General features: G+C 45.2%; 1 protein-coding gene across 2 annotated transcripts in view; it reads left to right on the top strand.

Annotated features, from left to right (window-relative positions):
* The window catches only part of DDX31 (DEAD-box helicase 31), a 50136-nt gene that overhangs the window by 25017 nt on the left and 1014 nt on the right, over positions 1–24105 (top strand). For both annotated transcript variants that reach the window (XM_074608320.1, XM_074608319.1), the window contains exons 17-19: positions 2279–2360; positions 8357–8468; positions 14022–14202. In XM_074608320.1, coding sequence (XP_074464421.1) covers positions 2279–2360; positions 8357–8468; positions 14022–14202 — 375 coding nt within the window. The remainder of the gene's footprint in view (positions 1–2278; positions 2361–8356; positions 8469–14021; positions 14203–24105) is intronic.

Raw genomic sequence — 24105 nt, forward strand, 5'->3', positions numbered from 1 at the left:
GTTGTCTTTTTATGCTCCGTTTCCCTTTCTCCCCCGTCACCCCCCCGCCTGTCTCTCTCTGCGTCCTCTGTGGAGGAATCCGCTACAGCGGGAGTCCCAGCTGCACAGCGATGGGGTTGTCTCCCATATAGGACATCGTATGGCCACGCTGGCCTGTACCTTCCCAGCTGGATGGCTGTTTCTCTGGACCGTCTCTTTTCCTTTCCTTATGTTGCGGTGGTGAGCTGGCCGAGGTTGAAAAGGCAGGTTGCAAAAGTGAAGGTATTTCTTGCTTTAACTGGGAAGGACTGGGGAAGGGGCGAGGATCACGGTATCCTGTTACACGGTATGGCAAAGACTCATCTGTTCCTCCAGCCAGGCATTTGCATTTAGAGGTCTTTGAGTGAAGAGAAAAGGAGTGTCCTTATTATAATTTCTTTCTACACTAAAAGAATATCAGCAGCGCTTCCTTCGGAAACCGCATACCTCTTTCTGACCATCTGAGATTCAGGAGCCTGAGAGCTGTTGGACCGCCTAGATTTCTCTCTGCCTTAGACTGATATAACCCCAAATGAACTCCTTGGCTTCCATGCAGTATTTATGATTTATTCTGGTATAAAAAGGAAAATAATCTCTTTTTTAGAGATGACCTTTGCCCATTGCTGAAAATTTGGGCCCACAAACTTCAGCTTTTATCGTCTGAGTAATTCCCTTGGACATAGGACCCAGTTTGGATGCAGCTGTAATATTAATGGCCTGGAGCTGCCCAGCTGTTCCTGTATTGTGTCACCTGGCGTGCATGTGCCCTGCAAGACAGTGTTAAAGAGGAGGAGAATTTGTAGCCTTCTGTAAATGCACCTCTAAGTAGGACCGCTCGCTTTAAAATGAAGCAGGTTGGTAAGCGTTTCCAGGATCTGGGCCCAGCAGTGTCTCGCAAGCAGGACAGGAGAATAAATCATCTGGTTGAATCTACAGGAGGAACGTGAGTTGACAGAATGAAAATAAATGCCCAGTGTGAAGCCTGGCTAGGACAGCTGACTGAGTCTCCTGTATTAAAAAAAAAATGCTATGGGGTCCCTAATGGGCCGGGCTTTGGTGTTACACTTCAAATGAGAGGGAAGGTGAGTTCTCAGAATGGGGAAGGGAATCAAGCCGTGTATTTGGTGACAGAGGTGGCTTTTGAAGCTATAAATGAATTGAAGGGTGAGTGTATCCGTCAGGAAGCATCTCTCTGAGCTTTGACCCAAGAAACTTAGCAAGAAGTTGGAATGATGTAAGATCTTGTGGGAAAGAGCAGCGATGTGTCCAGAGGGAAGGAAGCTGCGGGAGAGTTCGCTTGACAGGAAAAGTTCCTTGGGATCCTGTTGTTACCCTCTGAAGCCGAGTCACTGTGAGAGGAAGGAGCTGTGTCTTTACACAGCTTTAGTTTTAGCTCTTTAGTTTGGGGAGCATAGTTGGGTGGAAAAAATGTGTATAAACGTCAAGGCAATTAGTTCCTTTGAACGAGGGTTGAGCAGTGTCTCTGATTCCAGAGTTAAATTGTGTTAAATTGTGGTGAGAGACAAGGGGTAGAAGCAGCAAAAGAAGAGCACATCTTTCCAGCCTGTGTGTGTGTGTCTCAGTCAGTCTCTTGCTCACGCTTGCACAAGCAAAGGAAGGCAGACGCCTTCTGCTCCTTGCCCGTGGCACCTAACGTACAATAAAATGTTTGGCGCCCTGTGGGTTCAAAGTGGAGGTTACAGATGCTGTTGTTTGTAGTTGTTAAGCTCTACAAGAAGCATTAATGTTACGAGCTGCATCAACTCTGTTTTGAGTCTCTCTTGCTGGAAAACATAACGAAATGCTTCCCAGTTGTCTTGGTGCTTTTCAATGCAAGGAAAGAAAAATTATGAAAACAACAGAAATATAATTAAAAGCCTAACATTTTTCTTTAATCAGGTACTCTGGTTGAGAACCGAGGAGACTTTCAGTGAAATGAAAGCCGACCCTCAGTTATTTTGATGCTGTGTTAGAGTTGGAGTGTGTGGTGGTGACTTGTAACGGCGACAAGATTGTGGATAAAATTGTGTCTCTACCAGTGAAAGCACCAGTTCAGCTGGGGTTGAGATTTTACCGTAGTTACACTTCTAGGGTTGCTGAGTGAGCGTCTGGGATAAGGCCTCATGTATTTCAGGGATAAATTCTTAAGTTGAATGTGTAAATCTCAATCTTTTTGCTATCTGTTATCAGCCTGAGGCTTGTTACACTCTATATTTGAAAAGTAGGAAAAATGGGTAATTTTTTGTGTTTGTTGCTTCAGCGTTTCAGAGATAAAGATGGAGAAGGTGTTATCCAGCCTGATGAAAGATGATCGCTTCAAATTGCACAGACCAAGAAGCAAGGTGAGTTATTCTGCTGATGTGGAATTGCTCCAATTTTCATTTACCAGCTAAACATCGTAAGTATTCCTCCCTTAGCTTCTGTCTTTACAATACGAGGGTTGGTATATACCTGATGTCAGGCAGTGCAAGTAATTATAGAACTGCCTTATATCACAATTGTCCAATCTTTAAACTCTTGTCCCCAAAAAGCAGTCACTTCTAAATCTTCAGCAAATATTTTTGTAACAGACAGTAAAGGTTTCTGGCTTCAAAAACTTTGTGTTTTTTCCCCCAACAATGTTTCTGTTCTCCTTGGCTTTTCTGCACTAAATACTGCTGGTGATCACAAACGACACAAAACTTCTCTGAAGAAATAAGGAGAATGTATTTGGTGATGTGTTACTTAGGGCTTTTTCTTTTATCATCTGTATTTACTTGGAGCCCAAACCAAAGCTCACTGGGTTGACAGGCACCTTTTCATTGACTCTGGCAAGCTTCGGGTCTGCCTTCAAGTTGCTAATTCACAGAATTCAGTCATTTCCAATTGATGTCTCGAGTGTTTCTGCATTCTGGTGAATTAAATCCTCCAAGAAAGCTCATTTTGAATGGAAGTTAAGAATGTGTCAAGCGTGATGCAGCATGCTTTTTTTTTTTTCCTCTCTTGTTGCTGTTTTGCCTGCTCGTTCTTTCTGTTATACATGTATGAGCCTTCTCGCTTCCTGTGAATGACTGCTACGAACTGTGGTGTTCTTGGTAAACATGCTTTTGAAAGATGTTCAGTTTTCCTACGTGCCCTATATTTCACAGGAAGCCAGATCTGTGGCTCATCTGAGATACAGCTCTATTTAAAGCTCTTTCCCACCGCTGCACGGTTTTTCACTGCAATCAGCCTGCAATGCCTCTATTTTAAATGTCTGGAGCGTGCCTAGGATACGACCTCTTAACTTGTTCAGCAAAAATGTGTAACTTTAGTTGCGCTTTGTTAATGCAGAATTTATTTTAAATAGTTCTTCTGTGTATAAATACTTTCCTTTTCTCCCGAATGTACTTACAGGCAGGTAACTTCGGGTTTCCTTTGGAGAGTTTTTCAACAATTACATTTATGCAGAAATTGCACTTTGCATTGGTTGCCGATGTGGGATTGAATATTATCTATTCTGGGCTTGAGGACAAATGTTACTTCACGGAAAGTGGGCAAAAAAGAGAGCATGTTTTTTCTACGAAATTATGATTGGACTTTTGAAAAGTGGGAGGAGAAAATGCCTGCTGAATGTTGTTGACTGTCAGAGCCCAGTACTTGCAGAGGTTCAAAATCGTTGATACATTTTGAAAATTCTCACCTAAACATCTCCGTGCCTTTGTATCCTTGCCTTTGGAACAGCAACAGAAAGCTAACAGGCCTGTTTGCTGCCAGAACTGATCAAATTGGTATTTCTACTGTGCTTTCAAATTGTAAAACACTCTACACATTTAAGCACAGAATATTCTAAATGCTCCTCCTTTGTCCCTTTCCTTCCAAAAAATAAAAACTCCAACCGTATTTGAAGGTAGCTGTTCCTCTGTTTTCCGCTCAGCAGCGCTGCCCGAACGTGCCAGGCGCTGTACGTGAGTACGTGTACAGAAGGAGCTGGTCCCTTTCTCTTGCAGTCAAAGGTGGGATTGAATTCCTCTCTTCCCTCTCTTCCCTCTGCCATCAAAGTGAACGGGATTTTGCTGTTGACTTCACTGGGGCTGAGATATATCTACTCTGGCCGTAGGATGGTCTGAATCTGCTGCAGGGACTTATAAATACAGAATAACCTATTTTTGTATGACTCAGAATCTGAAAGGACTGGGACTGAGAATTAGAGTTTCTCTTCATGGAAAAAATTCTATACCATTTAATGGGGATGGAATAGTCCTGTCAGTATCAAATAGGCTTCTTCAGGAATTGAAAAATACCTTAAATGCAATCAAGGATTCATTCTGTTTGTTAGCTTTGTATTTTATTGCCATCAGAGGCTCTAGAAGTGGTCTGCACTGAGTTCTCAGAAGCTGCAGGGGCATGTTTCCAACTTTTGAGGAGGGTTAATCTCTGTTAAATTCTTTAAGTTGGCCGTAAAGATGGTACAATAAGCTGGGAATGCTATGGGACGTTGCAGAGGACAGGGAGTGCTTGAGGACTTGTTATGAGGGGCTGAACCTGGTCCGTTTGTGATGTTGCCATTCGAGAGAGCGTGAGCTTTGCTTACCAGCTCTGCATGCATCGAGGCACGTATATATTACAGTCGTGCACACAGCAACCTCATTATAAAGCTCTTCGGTTCTCAATGCCTCAGCTGAAGTCCATTATAAGTACCACGTTGGAACATGTATTTTTTGGGCTTCTGTGTGCAGCCAGGGAGCAAGCTGAAGAGCCTGTAAAATGTATATTTTATATTTAGGTGTATAAAATATATATGTGGCTATGTCTGGGTGTGTGAATGTTCACCTGCCTACAAAGAGAATAAATTTGATCTTTCAACTTTTATGGAGGGGGGCAGGGGGACTTGGTGAGTTCTAGAGAAGGTGTGTGGAGGTTAGTAAAAAGTTGTTATTAAAACAAAATCCTTCATTTTGTTTTGAAGTATAATGGAAGCAGGACATGTTACAGCCTGGGTTTTTGGTGTCTTTTTTTTTCCTTCCTTTTTTTTTTTTGGTACTGTTTTAAGAAAGAACTTTTGTGCCTCAGTCTAGTTTTATTGTGTTTCAATCCCTTCTCCCATTAACATATTCTCTTAATGAAATCAGAGGCTTTCAGGGCTTATCCCATCCTCTCAAACCTAAAAGCTGCAGTCTTTATAATCAAAAGTTTCTTTCTTCTGAACATCTTTTCCGTGTGTAGTTGGTGGTTGGAGGAGTCCCCCTGATGTCTTGAAACCGGTTAAATAACACTGTAACTAGGGCCATTTCTTCTTTTAGCCTATAGATGTTGTTCCTGATCACGGTCGTTATGCTCGTGGTTAGGGATCTGCCAGAACAGGCTCTAACTCTAAGCAAACACAAGGTAGAAAAAGTTCCCCTGTCCCACTATTTCTCCATAATGGCAATAATGCTTCTTACTTAACACATGTAACACATTCATCCAGGTGGAGAGTAGATCAGGCAAACCTCTGGGGTAGGCTTTTATCTTTTGGGTCTTGGAAAAATCTGTAAGGTCTCAAATTAATTGTCCTGTTCATCCGAACCGGGATACGAGCAAGATTAAAGCTTGCTTGTGTGACTAGTGCGTACAGGATGGCTTCCAGTGCGCTTCCAGTGGCACTGCTTTATTTGATCTGTCCAGGCACTCACATGATGTGCAGGTTTTATTTTCACAGTTTGGCTCTGAGTCAGTTTTAAATTTAGATTTCTTTAATTATTTTTTATTTATTTTTCTTTTTAAGATGAACCTCTCTGGAAGGCAGGAATCAAACACAGATATTTTTTTTTTCATGCCCATTAGGGGGCAATTTTAAAATGAGATCTGTCTCAAGGGGCTGAAGCGGATAAAAGACAAGGTGGAGGTGGGAGGAGGGGAGAAGCTGTTTTCCGAGTACATTATATTTCCTGCCATTTGCTTTTTTTCATTTATTTCTCTTGGACTGACCTCACACTTTGGAAATTATGCACCTAGTTTTTTATCCCTCATTTTTGTCTTACTTTTTTTTTTTTCCCCCAGCACCAGGAAGAAGAGATGCCTCATTTTGAAACCTAAAGGGGGGAATAAGAAAAGTCCTTTGTAATATATTGCCATATTATCACTAAATCCCCTGACAGTTGTGACACAGAAGCAAGTCACCTGTCACTTAAGCTTGAGGTCTCTTTAATTTTCTCCTGGAATTCGCACCAGGCTGTCTTTAATTTGAGGCCTTTATTGGAATTCTGAAACCTTTCTGCCTCCCCGGTGCTCAGATCTATTCTGAGTGCTGTTACAGAATGTATACAATAACCAACAGAGGGATTCAGAGGGGGCTGAAGCACTGTTTATTTAACACTCTGGAGGGATTTTCGTGCTTATTCGGTCCTGGCTACCCGGCTTTCAATATCGCTTTGACAACCGTTATGCCCTTCTCATTAATTTTAAACAGTTAAAACACAGGAAAAAGAGAAAAAGTTTTCATTATTAAAGTGCTTTACTTTTTAATAACAGAGGATTCTGTCCGCCAGGGGAAAGGGCAAACCTCACTAATTTCACATTCATATTAAAAAACGCTGGGAAGGTGACACTTTGTGCTGCCAGGAGGCTTAACAAAAGAAAAGTGATGGGGGCGAGGAGGAGCAGGCGGGGGGAGAAAGTTTTATGTTTCACGTCAATGGAAACTTGTTAGTCCCAGCGACGAGTGTCCACTTCGGGGAGGCAGCTCCACTTGTAGTGTGTTAAACCTTTACAGAGGCCCCTCGACTGGAGACTGTCTCAGCTGATCAATAGGTGCACGTTAAGTCAAACGAAAAGGCGGCTGTGAAACGGGCTGTGCTGTCTTTCTTGAGTGGACTGGGAGACAGATAGCAGAGAGCAGAAATCTGGGAGACTCTTCACCTAGCCTTAAAATACCCACCGTTGTCTTTGCTGGAGATGCAGATGGACAGTGATTCCAGGTGGTGAGCGAGCAGGAGCTCTAGTCCCTGTATCTGCTTTGCTGAAGAATAACCCAATGGCTGGAAGCTGTGGGATCCTGAGTTCAAAAGAGGGCACTGTGCAGGAAATTTAGACTGCGTTTGGGGTCCGTCTCTGGGCAGATTTGCTGTTAGGCTGTGGAGTGGCAGATCTGGGTCAACAGCACATTTTGTGTAGGGTGCCAGCAGCATTGCCTGGCTTCCACCATGGCTGGGGTTCGCGGTGTCAGTGCGATACCGTTCCCCTGGACTGGCAGCAGCGCAGAGGTGATGCTCGTAGCTGCAAGGGAAGGAGGCTCCTACGGCATTAGCATGCAAATCTACCAGGGAGGAACAACAGGATTGTTGCCTTGGCACAGGCCTAGTACAGAGTCCTGGGAGCTGGATGTTTGTTTTCAGTCAGCCCTGGTCCGATAAGGGGGTTGATCAGTATCAAGTTACTGCCTTGGATCTGGCACTTTCAGGCTTGGATGCTGGTTCCTGTCCGAGTAGCTTTTGAGAACAGTGGTCCTTTCTTGGGAGAGGTTCACATCCATGGATTCTTGGCTTTGCGCTTTGCTGTCAACTTTCCATCAAAAATTCTCTTGTTTTCTGGTCCACATTTCCTTTCTCTGCCTGGGTACTTCAGAGAGAGAGAGACAGCCTCTTTTCTCCTCCCAGTTACAGCTTGCTCCCAGGAGCGTTTGCTTTACACTTCCTTAACTGCATCCTGAGAAAGCTTGAGCACATGCAAAATTGCCCTTTTGGTCTAAGAAAGTTTCTTCTGCCATGTCTTTGATGGAAGGGACTTGTGTTATTCTGGAGGAACCGCGTGATGGCAGTTACAGTTAAGTACGACTCGTTGACAGCGGGAGAACTTCATGTAGGCATCAATAGTGAGAAGTTCATTTAGTTGGCTTTGTTCACAGGTGCTGAATTTGGTCCATTCTCTGGAGCTTGGGGATGAATGTAGCTCTCCTGCCCCACACGTGCCTAGAACAGACCAGGTGTTTTGGTGACCTGCACAAGGGAACTTGCAACATCAGTCTAAAACTGTTCGTGTAGAGTCTGGGGGGAATTATCCCAGATAACTCCAGTAGAAATAAGCAGGGGTATCTGAGCTGTTGAATCTGGGGAAAGAGAAAAAAAAGCGGGGGGGGTGGGGGGGGAAGATACATGATAGATGTTAGAAAACACAAAATTAAAACTGATTTGCTCTCCTCACCACACAGCGCTCACTGGCTGCTTTGACTTTAACATCTTTATCTATATTTTTTTTTTCTCTAGTAATATTGAGAGGATTACCTTTGTTGGCCCCTGGGTGGTTACTGTGTGATTTTACTGTTATTAAATCTATTGTAAACTGCTTCATTATTCCTGACTCAAATTCTCTCTTTCCTCTAATCCTCCCACCGCCCTTGCAGAAATCCTGTGGCACAGACCCTCAGGAAGTCCGGGAGCGGGCCACGATCTTGCAGACGAAATTTGAAAATTACGTTCACTCCAATGAGGGCACTGTCCGGTGGGCAAAGAAAGGTCAGTGTGTTTCTTTTCAGCTTATTCCAGAAGGACTCACAGAAGCTGCCAAGGTTTTCTTCTGGCGGAGAGCTTCAGGAAAAGGCCTGGAAGAAACATTTTGGGGCCATTGGGCTCTGTAGGGGGTTGAGGTGGGCCCAGAAGGCTTTGTGATGATATTAAATGTTAATTTCTTGCATTCCCATATTACGTGCAAATGAGGTTTAATCTTGGCTTTTGATAGGATTTACATCCAAGGGCTCTGACCGAATCGCATGAGCGAATAGCTGATGTGTGTTCTGCTGGGAAGGTCATGGGTGACCTGCCTACCCGCATCCTGGTGCAATACCCGTTAGATGCTTTCAGTTTACACCAGGGATGAGGGGTGTACCAGGACGGGATGCCTTGGGAGCAACTGTTAACAGGCAAGGATCTTAGACTGGAGGTTGTTGCTTGGGATGGGAGAAAAATGAGAGAGAGGGCAACTACTCAAAAAGGCAGGAATAAGAAAAACTGGGATGGATTTAATAATAAGTGTAGCTAGGTGCAAATCTGGGATTTGGTCTCCCATCTTTGCCAAGCAGGATGCGCAGCAGTTGTCCCTGAGCAGTACAAGAAGCTCTTTGCTTCTGCTTCTCAGTTTGGAAAATCCAAAGGAAGGTGGATTTGGAGGAAAGTTTAAGAACTTGCCAGGGATGAAAAACACTAAACAGTCTCCTGAGAGGAGCCAGAAAGGTGGTGCAACGTAGGCATCACTCTTCTACCTACAGTTCTGATGTCCAATAAGGCTGATCTGGGTGCACCTGAAAACTGAATGGCTGTTGTAAGGGCAATGTGGGAAGTCAGGCTCCACAGGTCCTTGACAATTACTTGGAATTTGGTTATTAAATATTGAGACGAGTCCACAAAATGCAAGCTCTTTATGCAAGAGACTAAATCGCTCTTGCTTACAATATATAGGACTAGAGCCTTTCCCCTTTTTTTTTGTCTCCTCTTCCCACATATCTCCCTTCCGGATCGTTTTCTTTTTCACCTCATTTGTCACTTTGCTCCGAGTCAAATCCTGCTGTCTAAGCTTGCGTAGAAGTCCTGCTGATTTCAGTTCTGCAATGTTTCCAGTTAGGTTTGGATGAGAGGGGTCTTGAGATGAGTTTTAATGATCTATGTCATTTCTGTTTACCATTATATATACACCTGCCGTCCTAAACTACGTAAATCACATACTGAGGGGCCCAAAACCAAATGGGGAAATTTGCCTTTGAGCTGTACAATGTCATCACAGAAACTGGGTAAGGGGAGGCTGTTCTCAAGATGGAAGTTAAGTTCAGCATTAAAATTGTTTGGAATCATGAGAAGTGATTGTTCAAGAGGTCAGAGGTGCTGTTTTTTTCTGAATGGGTGTGTACCGTGTACTAACGTGTTAGTTGATGACATAGCGGAACGACTAGAGCTCATACTATAACTGCCTGCTTACCCCAGATTACTCTGCGTGCGTTTAATGACGCACGGCCATACTGATGGGCGAGGTATTTGAAATCCTGCTGTTTCACTCTTTGCTCTGCTCCCCACCACTGCATGTCACTGTACCGATTCTCACGCACACCCCTGACAGTTGCAGTGCTGATTTTTTTCCTCGGGGTTTCAAAATGCCTTTCCTCTATAGTGGCGGTGTTAGAGGCTCGCTACACACGCAGCTTGCTTGCGCCCATTTTCAGGTGTGTTGTGCTGCTTGACTGGTGTAATTACTTTTATAGCTGCACTTTTAAGTCCACAGTCTCAAAGCATGTGACTAATTGATCAAATCCTTGATTCTGCATGGATGAGCTTCTTGTTGCTCCCCTGGGATTCCTTATACCCCATGTGAACTTCTAACCTAAAATGACTGTGACAGGGAGAACAACTGAATGGCTCTGGTCACACTTAGAAAACCTCTGTGGTCTCTCTCTACAGCGTATGTCACTGCGCGCACACATACACACCACACACACTTGTTGCTGCCCTCAGCACTAATAACTTCTTTATCCACAGACAAGGAGGACAGAAAATGCTGAAATGTTGTGCATCCCATTTATCTTGTACAGGAGCACTCTACCTCTTTCTCCTACTCCACTATCTACATATGCAAATGTGCCACTGATGAGTGGCTTCCATAAGCCCCCTCTTCCTCCCCTCTGCGCCAGGCATCATGAATAATTAACACGGCAGCTGGCTTTTGCTTTCATGGCAGACAATCAATTGGAAACTGTGCCAGAGATGCATTTGTTTCTCTCTCTTTTTCTCTTTTTCCCCATTTTCTGACCTAGTCAATGTTAATAAGCAGTGTTTTGACTGCAGCCCGCTTTCAAAAGGCGAGTGGCTCCCTGCCCACTCACCCCTTCTGCCTCTCGGTCCCGTGTTTTCCAAACTCAAATCAAATGGGTCAGTGAAGGTGCTGCCCTTCAAACTTGATTGACTGATCAGCGGTGAGCTGGCTGGGAGGAGGGGTACGGCTGGGCCCTGCTACCTGAAGGACAGATCCTCATGAAGTGTGGAGCCCCTTCTGGGAAATGGAGGACTCTCATCCAGCGGGTTGTGTGGTGATAGGTACTCCCTTTTGGAGCTGTGAGGACAGGTAGAGCTCAGGAGACTCTGATCCTTCATGCCACTCGGGTACAGAGAGGGGAAGGAAGCAAACTGCTTTTCTCTGTGTTTCACCATTTTATCATAGAATCATGGAATGGTTCAGGTTGGAAGGGACCTTAAAGATCTCATCCAGTGCCACCCCCTGCCCTGGGCAGGGACACCTCCCACCAGCCCAGGTTGCTCCAAGCCCCGTCCAACCTGGCCTTGAACCCCTCCAGGGATGGGGCAGCCACAGCTTCTCTGGGCAACCTGGTCCAGGGGCTCACCACCCTCACAGCAAAGAATTTCTTCCTAATATATAATCCGAATCTACTCCCTTTTATAATTGAGCGTTTTGCCTCATCCTTTCTGTCCTCAGCACCCACCCGTGTGTCGAGAGGGACAGCAGAGTTACAGGAGCCCACTGCTGTGGCGTGATGCTTGGATCCATGGTGGTTTTGGTGCGTTCTTCCTTCCCGTTCCCACATGCTCTATACGCTGGCAAAATGCCTCCACCGGTTTATCCTGCCGTGTGGCTGAGGTTGCGCTCAGGGGCAAGCGCTGGGAACTGTCTGCCAGCTGAGAGCATGGTGAACAGGTTATGGCACCTGTCTCACTTTCATACCTCGTTGCCCTCTTATCCCCTGTTTAAAAAACCAGCAAACCAACCTATCTAACCTCTGTCATATGTAGCTCTATTCTTTTTTTCACCCTTGACTTTCCACACTTACACTTGCTATAGAAAAGTGGGGATGCGCAGGTGCAAAGGCCCCGTCTAAATCCCCTCTCTTACACAAGTGCGAGGCTGAATTCGCCCCCCAGGCCAGTAAGTGTTGCCTTAGACTCATGTTGGTGTGGCAAAAACTGTAACAGCTCGGGCAGTTTGCTCCTGTGGCGTTAAGATGAGGTGCCCTTTATGTGAATTATGGCCTGACCAACACTATTACCAGTCTCCTTGTGTTTTTGTAAAGCTCTATCTCTTTGATCACAAAATTATAAAAGAATTTGAACTTAAAAGAAAAAAAAAAGCTTTTAATATTTCGCCACCATAATTGCACATAAAAGCCGGAAAACAAGACCCTGGCAACGCTGACGGGTCTAAAGACCTGATAGTAAAGATTTAAAAAAAATGAATCTCACCCACAAAGGTCTTAATTTAAGTCTCATGGGTGCTGTAACGAACATTGGCAGCTCTGAGCTCCTGGGAGGTAAGACAGTTTCATGAGCGGAGGTTTCGACCTGCTGGTGCGGCAGGGCTGTTAGTTCAGCTTTGGGTTAGAATCTTACAGCTCTCCCTGGTTTTGCACGCTCCGAGTCAAGACTGGATCTGGTGGTTGTCTGTCAGGACTTTGGGAAGAGGGAGGCCTTTGACACTTTGATTCTCTAACTCTGATCTGGGGAGTTGGTACCAGCAGCCTTTCCTATCTGAAGAACTGTGGAAGGTGAGCTCAGCCTTCATAATAACAGATCTTTAGTATCAACCATTTCAAACCTTGTGGGAAAGACAGCTATATTAGCTCCAACGGGACCAAATTCTTAGCGGGAGCAAGTGCGTATTGTTCCTTTTGAAGAGTTACACCTTCTCATAGCAGGTGAATTTGACTGATAACTTTATGGAAAAAAAAAAAAGCAGCAGAATAGGGTTTTTGAGAGCATTTGAGGTGGTTTATAAGCCCTCAGAGGGTTGGCCTTCAGATGAGACACCGAGATGGGGTATTTGGAATTTAGCATTCTCTTTTTGGGAAAACACAGGTCTCTTGATGCTGAGATGCTTCTAAAGAGTAGCGTTGTGAAATTGGGAAGAAGGTGCAAAAAACTCAATCTTTTCTTCTCATCGATTGGGAAAAGGAGTTCGCTTTACTCAGTAAACAGAGCTTTGATGGATTCCCTGGGTCCTTCCAGGAGCTGATCTGCTAAAATGACATTTTTATTACTGTTCATAAACTCCAATCTCCGGCTGCTGCCAAGAGATTAGACATAAGCTGTGGGCAAACTTGCTGGTCCGGTGGCTCAACAGGCAAGGGCAGGAGAGGTTAGAGTTTAGAGCTTGCTGCTGTCGGGGGCTGAGGGGGAGAGAAGGATGTAGGTGGTGGTTGGAGTCAGGGCTGGGGAGGCCCAGGAGGTTTAGCAAGCAGAGGAGCAGCAGGGGACTGAAGGGAGGCGTTTTCTGAGCTGTGGAGTTTCCTTACTAAGAGTCCCTCTATTCCCCATAGCAGCGAGGACAGCCTGGGTGTAGTTAACGTTCTGGGTACGTGGAGGAACAGTGGTAGTGTTCGTATTAGTGGATGATTGTCTTTAGAGCAATGATCCCTGAGGGAAGGGCATTACAGGAATATAAAGATGTGAAGGGAAATTTGCACGCAATTCTATTATTTTTCCCTTTTGAGAAAGTGAGCTCTCTTCTCAGTGTGATGATGAGTCAGGAAATCCATCTGGCTCTTGGATATTTATAAGGGACTAGCGAGTAACTGGTGAAAAAAAATGCGTGGACTACTGGGACTGTAATATCAGAGGAGTCTTCCTATGCCACCTCCATGCTTCTCTTTCCCTCTCTTCGTCCCTGTGTCTCTATTCCCTCCCTCCCTCCCTCCCCCTGTCTGCTGCCATTTGGTGTCAATGATTCTTCTTGTGAGACGTGCTACAAACATCACCCTTTCCGGCAGAAGGGGCATCCTTGCAAGAGGCAAACCTAGTGCAACTTCATGTAGCTTTATTTTGGTCCCTAACACTTCTCCACCACCTACCTTCTCCTCTTGGGATTGTACTAGTACTACACAACCTTCACAGAGTTCTAACATACCAACCTTTTCTACCAGCTGCTGACCAGAAGGTGTCCCAAAGGACGAGCCCAGTGTCCTTTCAGCTGGAACAGCTGAATCTTTAAGCATGTGTATATATAAAAAAAATGCAGTAGCAAACAGAATTCACTCTTTTCTTTTTTCTCTTTTCTTTTTTTTTTTTTCCTCCCCTCAGCACTGCAGTCTTTCCTTTGTGCCTATACCACGTATCCCAGGAACCTGAAGCACATCTTCCACATCAAATCTCTCCACCTGGGTCATGTGGCCAAGAGCTTTGGCCTAAGAGATGCCCCCCAGAACCTGACCGCTCTTCCAACTGCTGGCTCAAAGAAGAAAACCAAACCAAGACCAAAAAGGTAGGCCAACTTGATGCTCTCGAGCCGAGGAATGCCACATGACAATCTATGGTGTGCTTTGCTCCCCAAGGTTCTTGTTCTCCATGAATCATAGAATGGGTTGGAAGGGACCTCAGAGATCATCTAGTTGAACCCCCCTGCCATGGGCAGGTCACGTGTGATTGTTCCTGAGAGGCTAAATCATGTTGAGCCATTGGCTTAGGTTGCATTGCTCTCTGAGCCGTTTCATTCCCCTTTTTCCAATGGCTTTAGAGAGCCTAAAAATTACACTTATTAAGTCAACTTGGTGGAACGTTTGAGTGGGAACTCAATTTAAGAAAAACAAAGCAAAACCAAACAAGCAGCTCACTTTGTAGTTTTACTTCTGATAAAGATACTCTTTTTTTGAAGGAAGCTGCCAAGTGTGGGGATGCACCTACGTAGGCCAGCCTGGGTTTTGCTGTAGCTTTTTCATTTTCTAAGCACTTGAAAACACCAGCTCCAGTGAGTCTTATGAACAGAAGCAGCCTGATTTTTATTTATTTAGGCTTCATTCCAGAGCTAGCTTGAAGGATAAGGCAGTGTTCAGAGCAAAGCAGGAGTCTCCACGTATTTTGGAGTGGTTCTCTTTCTTGCACAGGTCTTGGTTGCTAGAGCTCCAGCAGCAGTCCTGTTGTTGTGGCCAAGCACCTCCATAGTAGAAGCTGCCAGACTTCTTCCATTCTCATCCCCACGTCCAGTTGCATGATCCTACAGAGAGCTGTGATCCCTGGCCCAGGATCAGCTGCAGTAGCAACTCTTTGCCCTAAAAGCGTCGAGGAAATAGCAGAGAAATTAACATTTTTGCTTCTCCAATTTGAAGTTGACTGACTGAGTGCCTGTTTACCTCACAAGATAGTCTCTTCCTCCCTGGCCTTGAGAAATACCAGTTCTTCTTTCTTGCACCTGTTCCGATCTGCTGCACAGAAATAATCTCAGAATCTTCCTGCCTTGTCTTTTTTGACCGCATCACCCTCTCTTTGCTCGTATGACTGCATCGGGAGCAAAGTATGTGTCTTACTGTCTATAAAGACCCTTTTTGACCTGACCTTTTTTCCACCCTTTCTACACTAGACAGACAGTCTTTTGTAGGCCTTCTCCTGCAGTTGCACCAGCAGTTTCCTGGCTGTTGGATTTGCCATGGGACAAATTGTGTCCATCCTGTTAGAACGGTCAGCTGCAGCTTGGACTACTTCTTCTCCCTAAGACATGAGCTTAGTACCTGAAGGAAGGGGGAGGACTGCAGTGTATTTTCGAAGTTATTAATTAAATGATCAACTATAGTTGTGTAAGTCCAAGCCCAAATCAAAAGGCAGGTCTATTGGTAGGAATGAACAAACTTGTGCTCTGCTGCCTGTAGACTTCAGTAGTTCTGGCAAAAGCATTTCTGTGTGGGATTTCTCCCAGAAAAGTCTGGGAGCAAACTTGGAGTTACAGCTCTGTCCCGTCTGGTGTGTGGACAGGGCTGTTCCTGGGTACTGTGTGAGGAATCTGAGGCTCCCTGATGCTCCTGGAGGTGCAGAGCCCCAAATCCTCTCCTCTGCTTGAAATGGAGCTGAAGGTGTTCAGTGTGTCCCATCCTGGCTCCCTGGAGTTCCTTCCACAGGATAGATAATTCTCCCGTTTGAGATAGCAATGTTAAGGTCTCGCTGTCCTCCCTAGCTCAACAGCAGAATACCAACTTCTGGCTTGCCTGGAAAATCACTGCAATAATTCAAAGAAGCGAAGTCTTTTTTCTTTTATTGGTATCAGTTCTGACTCTTCCCATGTAATTGTTGCTGCAGACTCCATTAACAAACCTTAGCTGTGCAATTAAAGCACTAATCCACATAATTGTTCCTGGGCTAGTGGCATCTCTTGCACATGTACATATCTTGGAAGAAAAAAAAATGCAAGGGGAAGAGATTTTAAAATAAAAAGTTGGAGACAGCATTGTCCTGCTTTGAGAAGCCACCAGGGACGGGCCACTGATCTGCCTCCTGCTTCAGCTGACCCTCACCAGCAGATGGGCAACAGGATGGGAATGCCCCTGTGAGCAGGGGATTTAACAGAGCTTTATTTTGGGAAGAATAGCCTGATTAGCTGATAAAGAGCATGTAAGATGGTATGGGGTGGGCTTTGATGTCTTGCTGGCCCAGCAGGGTGTCAAGCTATGACTGACAGTAGCGTGTCACAGGATTACTTGGCCTGCAACAATGCCTCTCTCTGTTCCTATGATGTTGCTACTCTGTTAGAGCTACTTTTTTTCTTGTTACGCACCTCTTAGATGGCGTTCCTCCTCCCCAAGTCTTCATCCTATTATAGTACAGGCAAGCTCAAGATCCAGTAGGTAGTTTACGCACAGGACGCGTGGGGTTGGGGATGTGGAGGTGTTAGAACAAACGGTCTGAGAGTGATTCGAAAGCTCATTTGCACGTGGATCGTATAATTGCAGCTCAGGGAAAGTGGGCAGACTTTGCACGGGTTTGTCACGGCTCAAGCTCCAGATTTCAAATTTGGGAGCATCTGGAAAGTTAAGACCCTGCAGAAATAGCCAAAGTTGTGACATGCAACAATTGTTCTTGCCTGCGAAACTACTTTCTAATCAACTTTCTCTGTGGGTGCTTAAAAAAAAAAAAAAAAAAAAAAAAAACCAGCAACCAACAAAACAAAAAAACCCCAAAGAGCAGATATATTAGTATTTATAGGATAGTTTCAAGAAAGAGTGAAAGTAGATTTAAATTCAGTCTCCACTAGCATGAATTCAAGATAGTGCTTTTGATTTGACACTGACAAAGCAGAAAGCAGAATTTAGCCTGCCATTTGGAAGACAGAGGGTTTTTAATTGTAAAACGCAAGGCTTGAAATGATAACAGCATAGTCACAGAGCAATCTTTTTAATTATATTTCTCACATGATACCGTGAGTGTTGGTTGTCGAATTACACATTGTCTCCAAACATCCGATACTTGTTTTTAGTCAGTCTGCTCACTAAAGCCTCATCTCTCAGCACCTGCCCAGAGAATAAAGAACAGGCAGTCCAGGTTGAAAGTGGGGTAAAGGCAATCATTAAACGTTTCCTTAAGAGGACAAAGAAAACTTTTCATTTCTTTTGAAGTCTCCTTTTGTGCTTAGCACCTCCTTAGAGAGCCTGCTTGGGGAAAGTGAGAGAAGAGGACGCAGCAGCCAGGTGTGCGACGGTTCAGTGCTGAAATGTGGAAGCAGCCCTCTCCTCCTGGGTGCACGTGTAAAACTTTCATGTATTTTTTTAAACCTCTTTGTGCAAACCAACTGTCCCCTTAGCTGTAGTGGTTCCTGCAAAACCCAGTCTGAAAAGTAAAAAATAATTGCTCGTGATTTTTTGGAAAGTTGAAATGCTGTATTTAGGTAAGAGATGAGCACATGAACCAGATACTGTGTATTAAGTTACAGTACATCAGCTTAGTAAGTGTCTGGGCTCGTGCTTTTACTGAGGGTAGATGCAAGGAAGCTGATCCCTCTTCCATTGAGGGATTAACTGTCTTTCGTTCACCGCAGAGAAGCAGCATGAGCAGGAAGTAGCTGACATGCCAGATAGACGTGTCTTTTGGTTCCTTCACAATGCAGTTGACGAAGACCTATTGCCGTTCCACCAAGCATCCCTGTGCCGATCAATCTTTTGCATTTTGGATCAGTGTGGTTTTATGGGATTCTGTGGCGACGGATGGTCCGTTTTCTCCTTTTGCACTCTGGAAGACTGTTGTATGTCCTCAAAGGGTTTCACTGTAGTGAGGAGTTGCAACTTAATTTGCCTGGTTTATGAATTCATGCCATTACAAAGAAAGAGATAAATCCTTAAGTTCAGTAGTTTCTGTGGAACTCATTGCTACAGGATGTCTCTGATGCCAGAAATGCTCAGAAAGATTGACTTTACATAGGCGTATATGTATATTCATAGCTGCTACAGCATGTGCAAAAAATGAGTATAAAAATTAAGGTGAAAATCCCCTCATGCTTCAGAATTTAAGTCTAACTCTTAACTAAAATGGGATCAAGAAAAGGTATCCAGGGTGCTGTTGTTTGAGGGGATTGATTTACATCATTATTACACTGCCGTTGCTCTGAATATGGATATCATCATGCCCTTAAGGTTTTAGCTGCAAAATTATTGTATGAATTCATTCTTCAGCATTTAGTGGTCAGACAGAATTAGACTCCTGTTGGGGAATACACCTTGTAGCCCTGTGTGTTCTCCTGTGTACGGAGAGAGCAGCAGTCTCCTTTGGATGAAAGCTAGTAGCCTTTTACCTTCTATCCTACCTCGTATCCTTGATTCCACTTTTGAACGTCTTGGCATTGACAATTTTGGAAAGACTAATGCTTCTATTGACAGGGCTTGCGAATCACGGCTGCAGCTGGGTGTCTCTGCACAGCAATTGTCTAATCATTAGAAGCAGTTTGCCTGCCAGTTTTTGCGTGCCATTTACAGCTTTCCTAATATCACTTAATTAGTCAAAATGCAAGTTTGGAATTCTGCCCACTAGGAATTTCACTAGTTTTGAGCAGTCTGCTCTAGAAAGCCAGACTGCAGCTCAGGTAAGAGCATGGATTCATGCACTGGAGTGCGAACGGATCCAAAAATGAGGGTAAGAGACACGGCTGCTGTGAAAAGAAACATTGCCATCACTCTTCATAAAGGCAGTTCAGGGACACAGATGAGTCCTGCTTACTATGCCATGATGTTATAAAAAAGTCCTGTTATAAAATTAAAGTTTTATAATTGTGAAATCCATCTGATTGTTATCTGCATACAGCAATGCCCTTTATTGCTGTCCTGTTCCACCACAGCCGCAGCACAGAGCCTTTGCTGCATCTTTGAGTGAGCTTGTACGTGGAGCTGGAAAACCTCTGTGCTGTTTGGTACGCACCAAAAAAATGATCAGCTCTCTCTGATTGAAATACATTCTCTTCTTAGGCTGGGAAAGAGCCTGACAGAAACTAGAATCCTGGGAGGTTCTCACACCCCAGTGGTGCCTAGGCTGAAGACCAAGGGATGGTAGTGAAGGTGAAGCTATGGGCTTTTGTCTCTTTCTGTGTAGCTGAAATACAGTTGACTTCAATAGGTGTAAGGTGGGCTTTGCTGTTTAGCATGTCTCTGCATGAAGACTGCTCTGCTCCAGCTCCACTGAGCAGCGCTTGATGCTCAGTCTGACTGGGTAATAATTTTCCTTGATCTTCTCAAGCTCGTGTTCGCATCGGCTGATAACAGAGTACCTAGGCCATCTGTTGACTTGTCGAGAGCGGTGTAGGATTGCTGATGAATTTCTTGCCCCTACTCCGCAAAAAACAACAATACAAAACCCAACCCAAACAGGGTTGCGTTGGCTGCAGATGGTTCATCCAACACTGTAAGTAGAAAAAGCAGGTGTTGCAGCAGCCTTGGCCCAGAGGTAACCCAGCTCTGTTGCTGGCACAATTTCAGAGAGCTGTTGGAGATGCTGTCAGGCAGATTGATAGCGTGATCCATGTTGAAATATTTTCTGATAAATGAAACAGCCTACTCCTGTCTCCTCCAAAGACACACCATGAGTTCTGGGACTGTGCGTCAGAACTTTATACTCCTTCTTCCTCAGCTGGAGCAATTTGGGAGCCTTTGGTTGCCGCAGATGCTGTGCGTTGGTTAAAGGTCACTGCACTTGCCGCGCTGCATTGCACCAGCATTTCACACAGCTCAAGACAAAGGAACAGACAGCAGGGCCAACCAAGTTGAAGGAGACATCTCTAAGAACAAGCTCGCTCACTATTTAGATAAAAAGACTGGCTGAGCCATCAAATGGTGTCCAAGAAGCCATGCATGTGTGTATGTACCACCACTCTGGCACGTAGGAGTGTTTGGCTTGGACATCAGCTTGTGATTCAGTTCTCTAACGAAGCAGATGTGTCAATGAAACATACGTATTGGAATTTTGAAATGAAAAATGGTGTCGGTACTCATTCCTTTTCTTACTGTTGTCACTTGGTACTTTTACACCTGTTTGAGAGTCTCCACATCCAGGATCCTGGTTTGTGTGTTGTAACAAATTCAATCTGACAGGATCGGCTGGTGAAGCTTGATCATTCTTACGATCTTATCAGTAATGCCTGAGAGACAAATGGGATGTTATATAGGAACAGAACAGTTTGAGTATGCTTTTCTTCCTCTTCTCTTTGTGCCTTGGAGTTGTCCACAGGATCTCAGCTACATTGAACATCCTCAAAGCGTAGTTCAATATACTTGTCTTGGGGTTTTTTGCTGTAGTATAGTCTCTGTTACTCTACCATCTTGTTGCTAGTGATTGTGGGATTCAGCAGATGGTGTCTTCAGAGCTCACAAAGCCACCTATCGCCCAAGATGTGTGGAAGTCACAAACTGAGTGTGTTGAAGGTGTGTTGCATGTAAGCTAGGTGGGACTTCCGTGGTGCGTTAGTGTCATGTAGAAGAGCAGAAGACAGAGCTGGAAACAACAGAGAGGGTTTTGGGCAGATCCCCTACACTGCATTCACCTGTTTGGGTTTGGGGTTTTTTTTTCATGATGTGAAAAAAGATTTGCCTTGAATCCTTTCTGATACTCTTGAGCAGAGCAGAGTTGAGAGTCAAGGGAGCAGAAAAGAGACAGGTCCAAATCATTCAGATTTCCTCTGAGGTGGAGGGTTGGGTGGCACCGGCACCCTGCGGACACTGCAGCTCCCGAGTGGGCTGGGGAACGGGAGCAGCTCTGCAGATGGAGGTAGGAGGAGACTGAAGCAGAGGAAAGAGGATTTTATTCTCTTTCCTTGGCTGGACACTTCTTGTCTCTTGTTTCTTCCAGGTGTTCCTCTCCTGCCTTTTCATCATTCAGTGATGTATTTAGCAAGATTCACAAGTTTCTTGTGTTTAAAGAGTAAATAAAACCATTCCAGTTTTCTGGAGGAGGGCAGAGCTTTTTTTGTCTTTAAAAGTTTGTGTCTGGCCTGGTCTTTCCTGGCCTTTCAGGCTGTAAAAAAGTCATCTGGGGACAGTTCCTCTGTTTCCTTATTGTCTCTGGTGAGGCTCTTGGTACCAGCTTTTGTGAGGTTGCAGCTTAATTACAGATGTGCACAGGCAGCTGTAAACCTGGGTCTTTTATTCCTTGCTATGCCTCCATGAGGAGGAGGGGGCCTTTCTCAGACCGTACCAAGCAATTACTAGGCTCTCTGCCTTCCCTTCCTCACTGTGCAAAGCACCTTTCTCTCCCCTTGATAACGAGGTGATTAGATAGAGGTTGGGGTGATACGGTTTTAGCCCTATACCTGGAACATAAAGCCCAAAGCAGTGGTTGGGTCTAGGGTTCAGCCTTGCAAATGAAGGGATGATGTGTCCCCAACTTGAAGTTAGAAGGTGGTGCTGGCTCCTCTGACTACTTATCAATTCCCAGCTGTCTTTTATGGGAGTCCTGGAACCCTATATCTAGCGTAAAAGGGTAGTCGTCCAGTGGTGCTTCTGCGCGGCATCCAATATGTGACGGCACTCAACACCCGCTGTGCTGGACAGTAGCACAGAGAAGTCAAATAGCTTCTGTTCAGGGACAGGTTCTTCCTCACTCGGGTGTTGGGGCTGTTTCATTTTCCGAGTTATGACTTCTCTATTCCTGTCTCATTTTCCCCCAGCTACTAAAAGTGGCTATTTTCTCATCCGTTTGAACATTCCTGTCTCCTTTAAGCCCTGCCGAAATCTTGGCACTGTAGCACATTGGGATGGGTCAGTCGTCGGTGAATCTTTTTTTTTCCCTGCAAGTTCCCCTTAGCTGCACTGGTTTTATAGTTCCCTGCCTAAAGACTGACTGTTGCGTTTGGAGGGAGGGATTTAAAGGGCTGGGGATTTCTCTGCCCGTTATCGACATGATGTGTTCTCATTAGGGCTCAATATAGTGTGATATCTAGACGTGAGATCACAGAAAGAGATGCTGACAATCCATGTGTTTATCCAGTGATGGGAACATGGGTTCTGTCTGTGTTGCAAATGCATCTTACATTTACAGCCTTTCTGTGGAGCTTTTTGCCACAGTATCGCCACACAGCTCTCTTAAATTAACATCACGCCAGCCTTCGGCGACAGGGAAAATGCAGTCATCCTGGGTTATGAGGTGGGAGAATGGACATGAAGGCCAAAGAGATTAAATACCTTGCCCAAGGATGCTCAGAGGGTGAGTGTCAAGGTCTTGCTCTGTTCTCCTGGGCTTTGTCTCATAACCACAGAGCGCCTTTCCCTGCGATGTTATCGTGCCCGCTCTGGCAGAGCTCCAGAGACTTTTACCAGTTGAGCAGAGAAGGGAATTTACAGGTTTACAACAGGAATCAGGATCCGGCCAGGGATTCTGACCTGGTGCACTTCTCCTGGTGTGCTGTCACTGCAGACTGTTGCCTGTGGCTCTTCCATCTCGTGGTTAAACAGGGCCTTGACAGCTGCTTTGCTTCTCTTGGTGACGAGCACAGGTTCCACAGCACAGCTCCATTGATTTTTGTGGCCCTGGTTAGGGGGAGAAACCTCCCTTTTCCCTGCATCCTTGCTTTTCTCTGTGCAGCGGATCACCACAGCAGGGGGTATTGATTTACTAATTGGGCAATGATTTCACCTGATCGGTAATAAAGTGTTGGACAACCTCCCTGCTGAGATGAAGCTCAGTCTGGCAGCTACTGGTGGATTCCTTATCCTTTTGCAGCAGATAGTTCTCTGTTGTTAAGTAAACTGATCTGTTGCTTGGTAACCCTCAAATTACTGTAGTAAATGCTTGGAGACACAGTGAAGGTGTCAAATAGAAACTTTATCAGGGGATGGAGGGGGCTGAGCAGAGGATACAGCCGCACTACAAAGTTTTGGCAGCGGAGCCGGGCTGGTTGAGGGCACACCTTGGCTTGGCGCTGTGTGTGCACCCACGAGCACCCCTCCGTGCTGCCGCGGCTTGTGCATTCAGGAAGGCAGTTTGACAAGGCACGTCTGCTGTGGAGGTACTGCAGGTACGGCTTTACCAACAGCGCGTTGGCTTTGTTAGCTGCACAGTCGCTTCTGAGTTGATTCAGTCTTTTTCCCATAGTTTCTGTGGGTTCAAACCGGAGGGTGGCTGTGCATCTTATTTCTCTGGTATGTCCAGTCTCTAGCCTTTCTGCCAACGCAGAGCTTGACTGTTCAGTTAGTGCGAGAATGGAGACTACACTGAAGGCAGCAAAGTCTTCTTGCCTATGTCTTCCAGGCTTTCTCTTCTAGGGCAAACTGTCTTTCATTGGTAATCATCACACCAGCCTTCTTATGATTCTGATCCATCCTTCCAAACCCACTGTAGCCGTGGAGCCTACACAGGGGTGGAGAATGAGCTGTGGAAAAGGGGGCAAGCAAATACCTCAAACGGCCAAGAGTTTGCTTCCCTTCCCTTCTTTGTGTGTTTGGCCTGATGAATGGATTGATCTGTTGCTTCCTTCTCCTGTCATCCCCAACATGCTTCTGGGCACCTGAAGGAGCTATGAGGGGCGATGCCAGGGGGCTGCAACCTTTAGGAGTGCTGAGGTCCGTGTATTGTCATAAAAGCACGCTGGCATGGATGTGGGGCTTCTGTTCAATTCACTTGTCATATTTAGAGACAGATACGTTTCTGTTCACTTCTCTGGTAAATTTTGAGATCTGCCACTGGTCTTTATAATGACGAGGAGAGTGGGACGTGAGGACATTGTGCCCAGGACCAAGGGAACATGGTAAGGAACTGCACCGAAGTTCTTTGGTCCTGCACTGAAGAGGTTGCAGTTAAAGCAGATAAGTGAGGGTGATAGCAGCACTGAGGATGACATTTGCCCAAGGTCACAGAGCAGGACAGTGGCAGAACTTGTGGTGGAAAAACGCTGAGTGGGTTTTTATATTTATAGCTGGCAGTTTAGGGCTGC

Source organism: Larus michahellis, chromosome 15 (genome assembly GCF_964199755.1).
Source record: "Larus michahellis chromosome 15, bLarMic1.1, whole genome shotgun sequence".
Lineage (NCBI taxonomy): Eukaryota > Metazoa > Chordata > Aves > Charadriiformes > Laridae > Larus > Larus michahellis.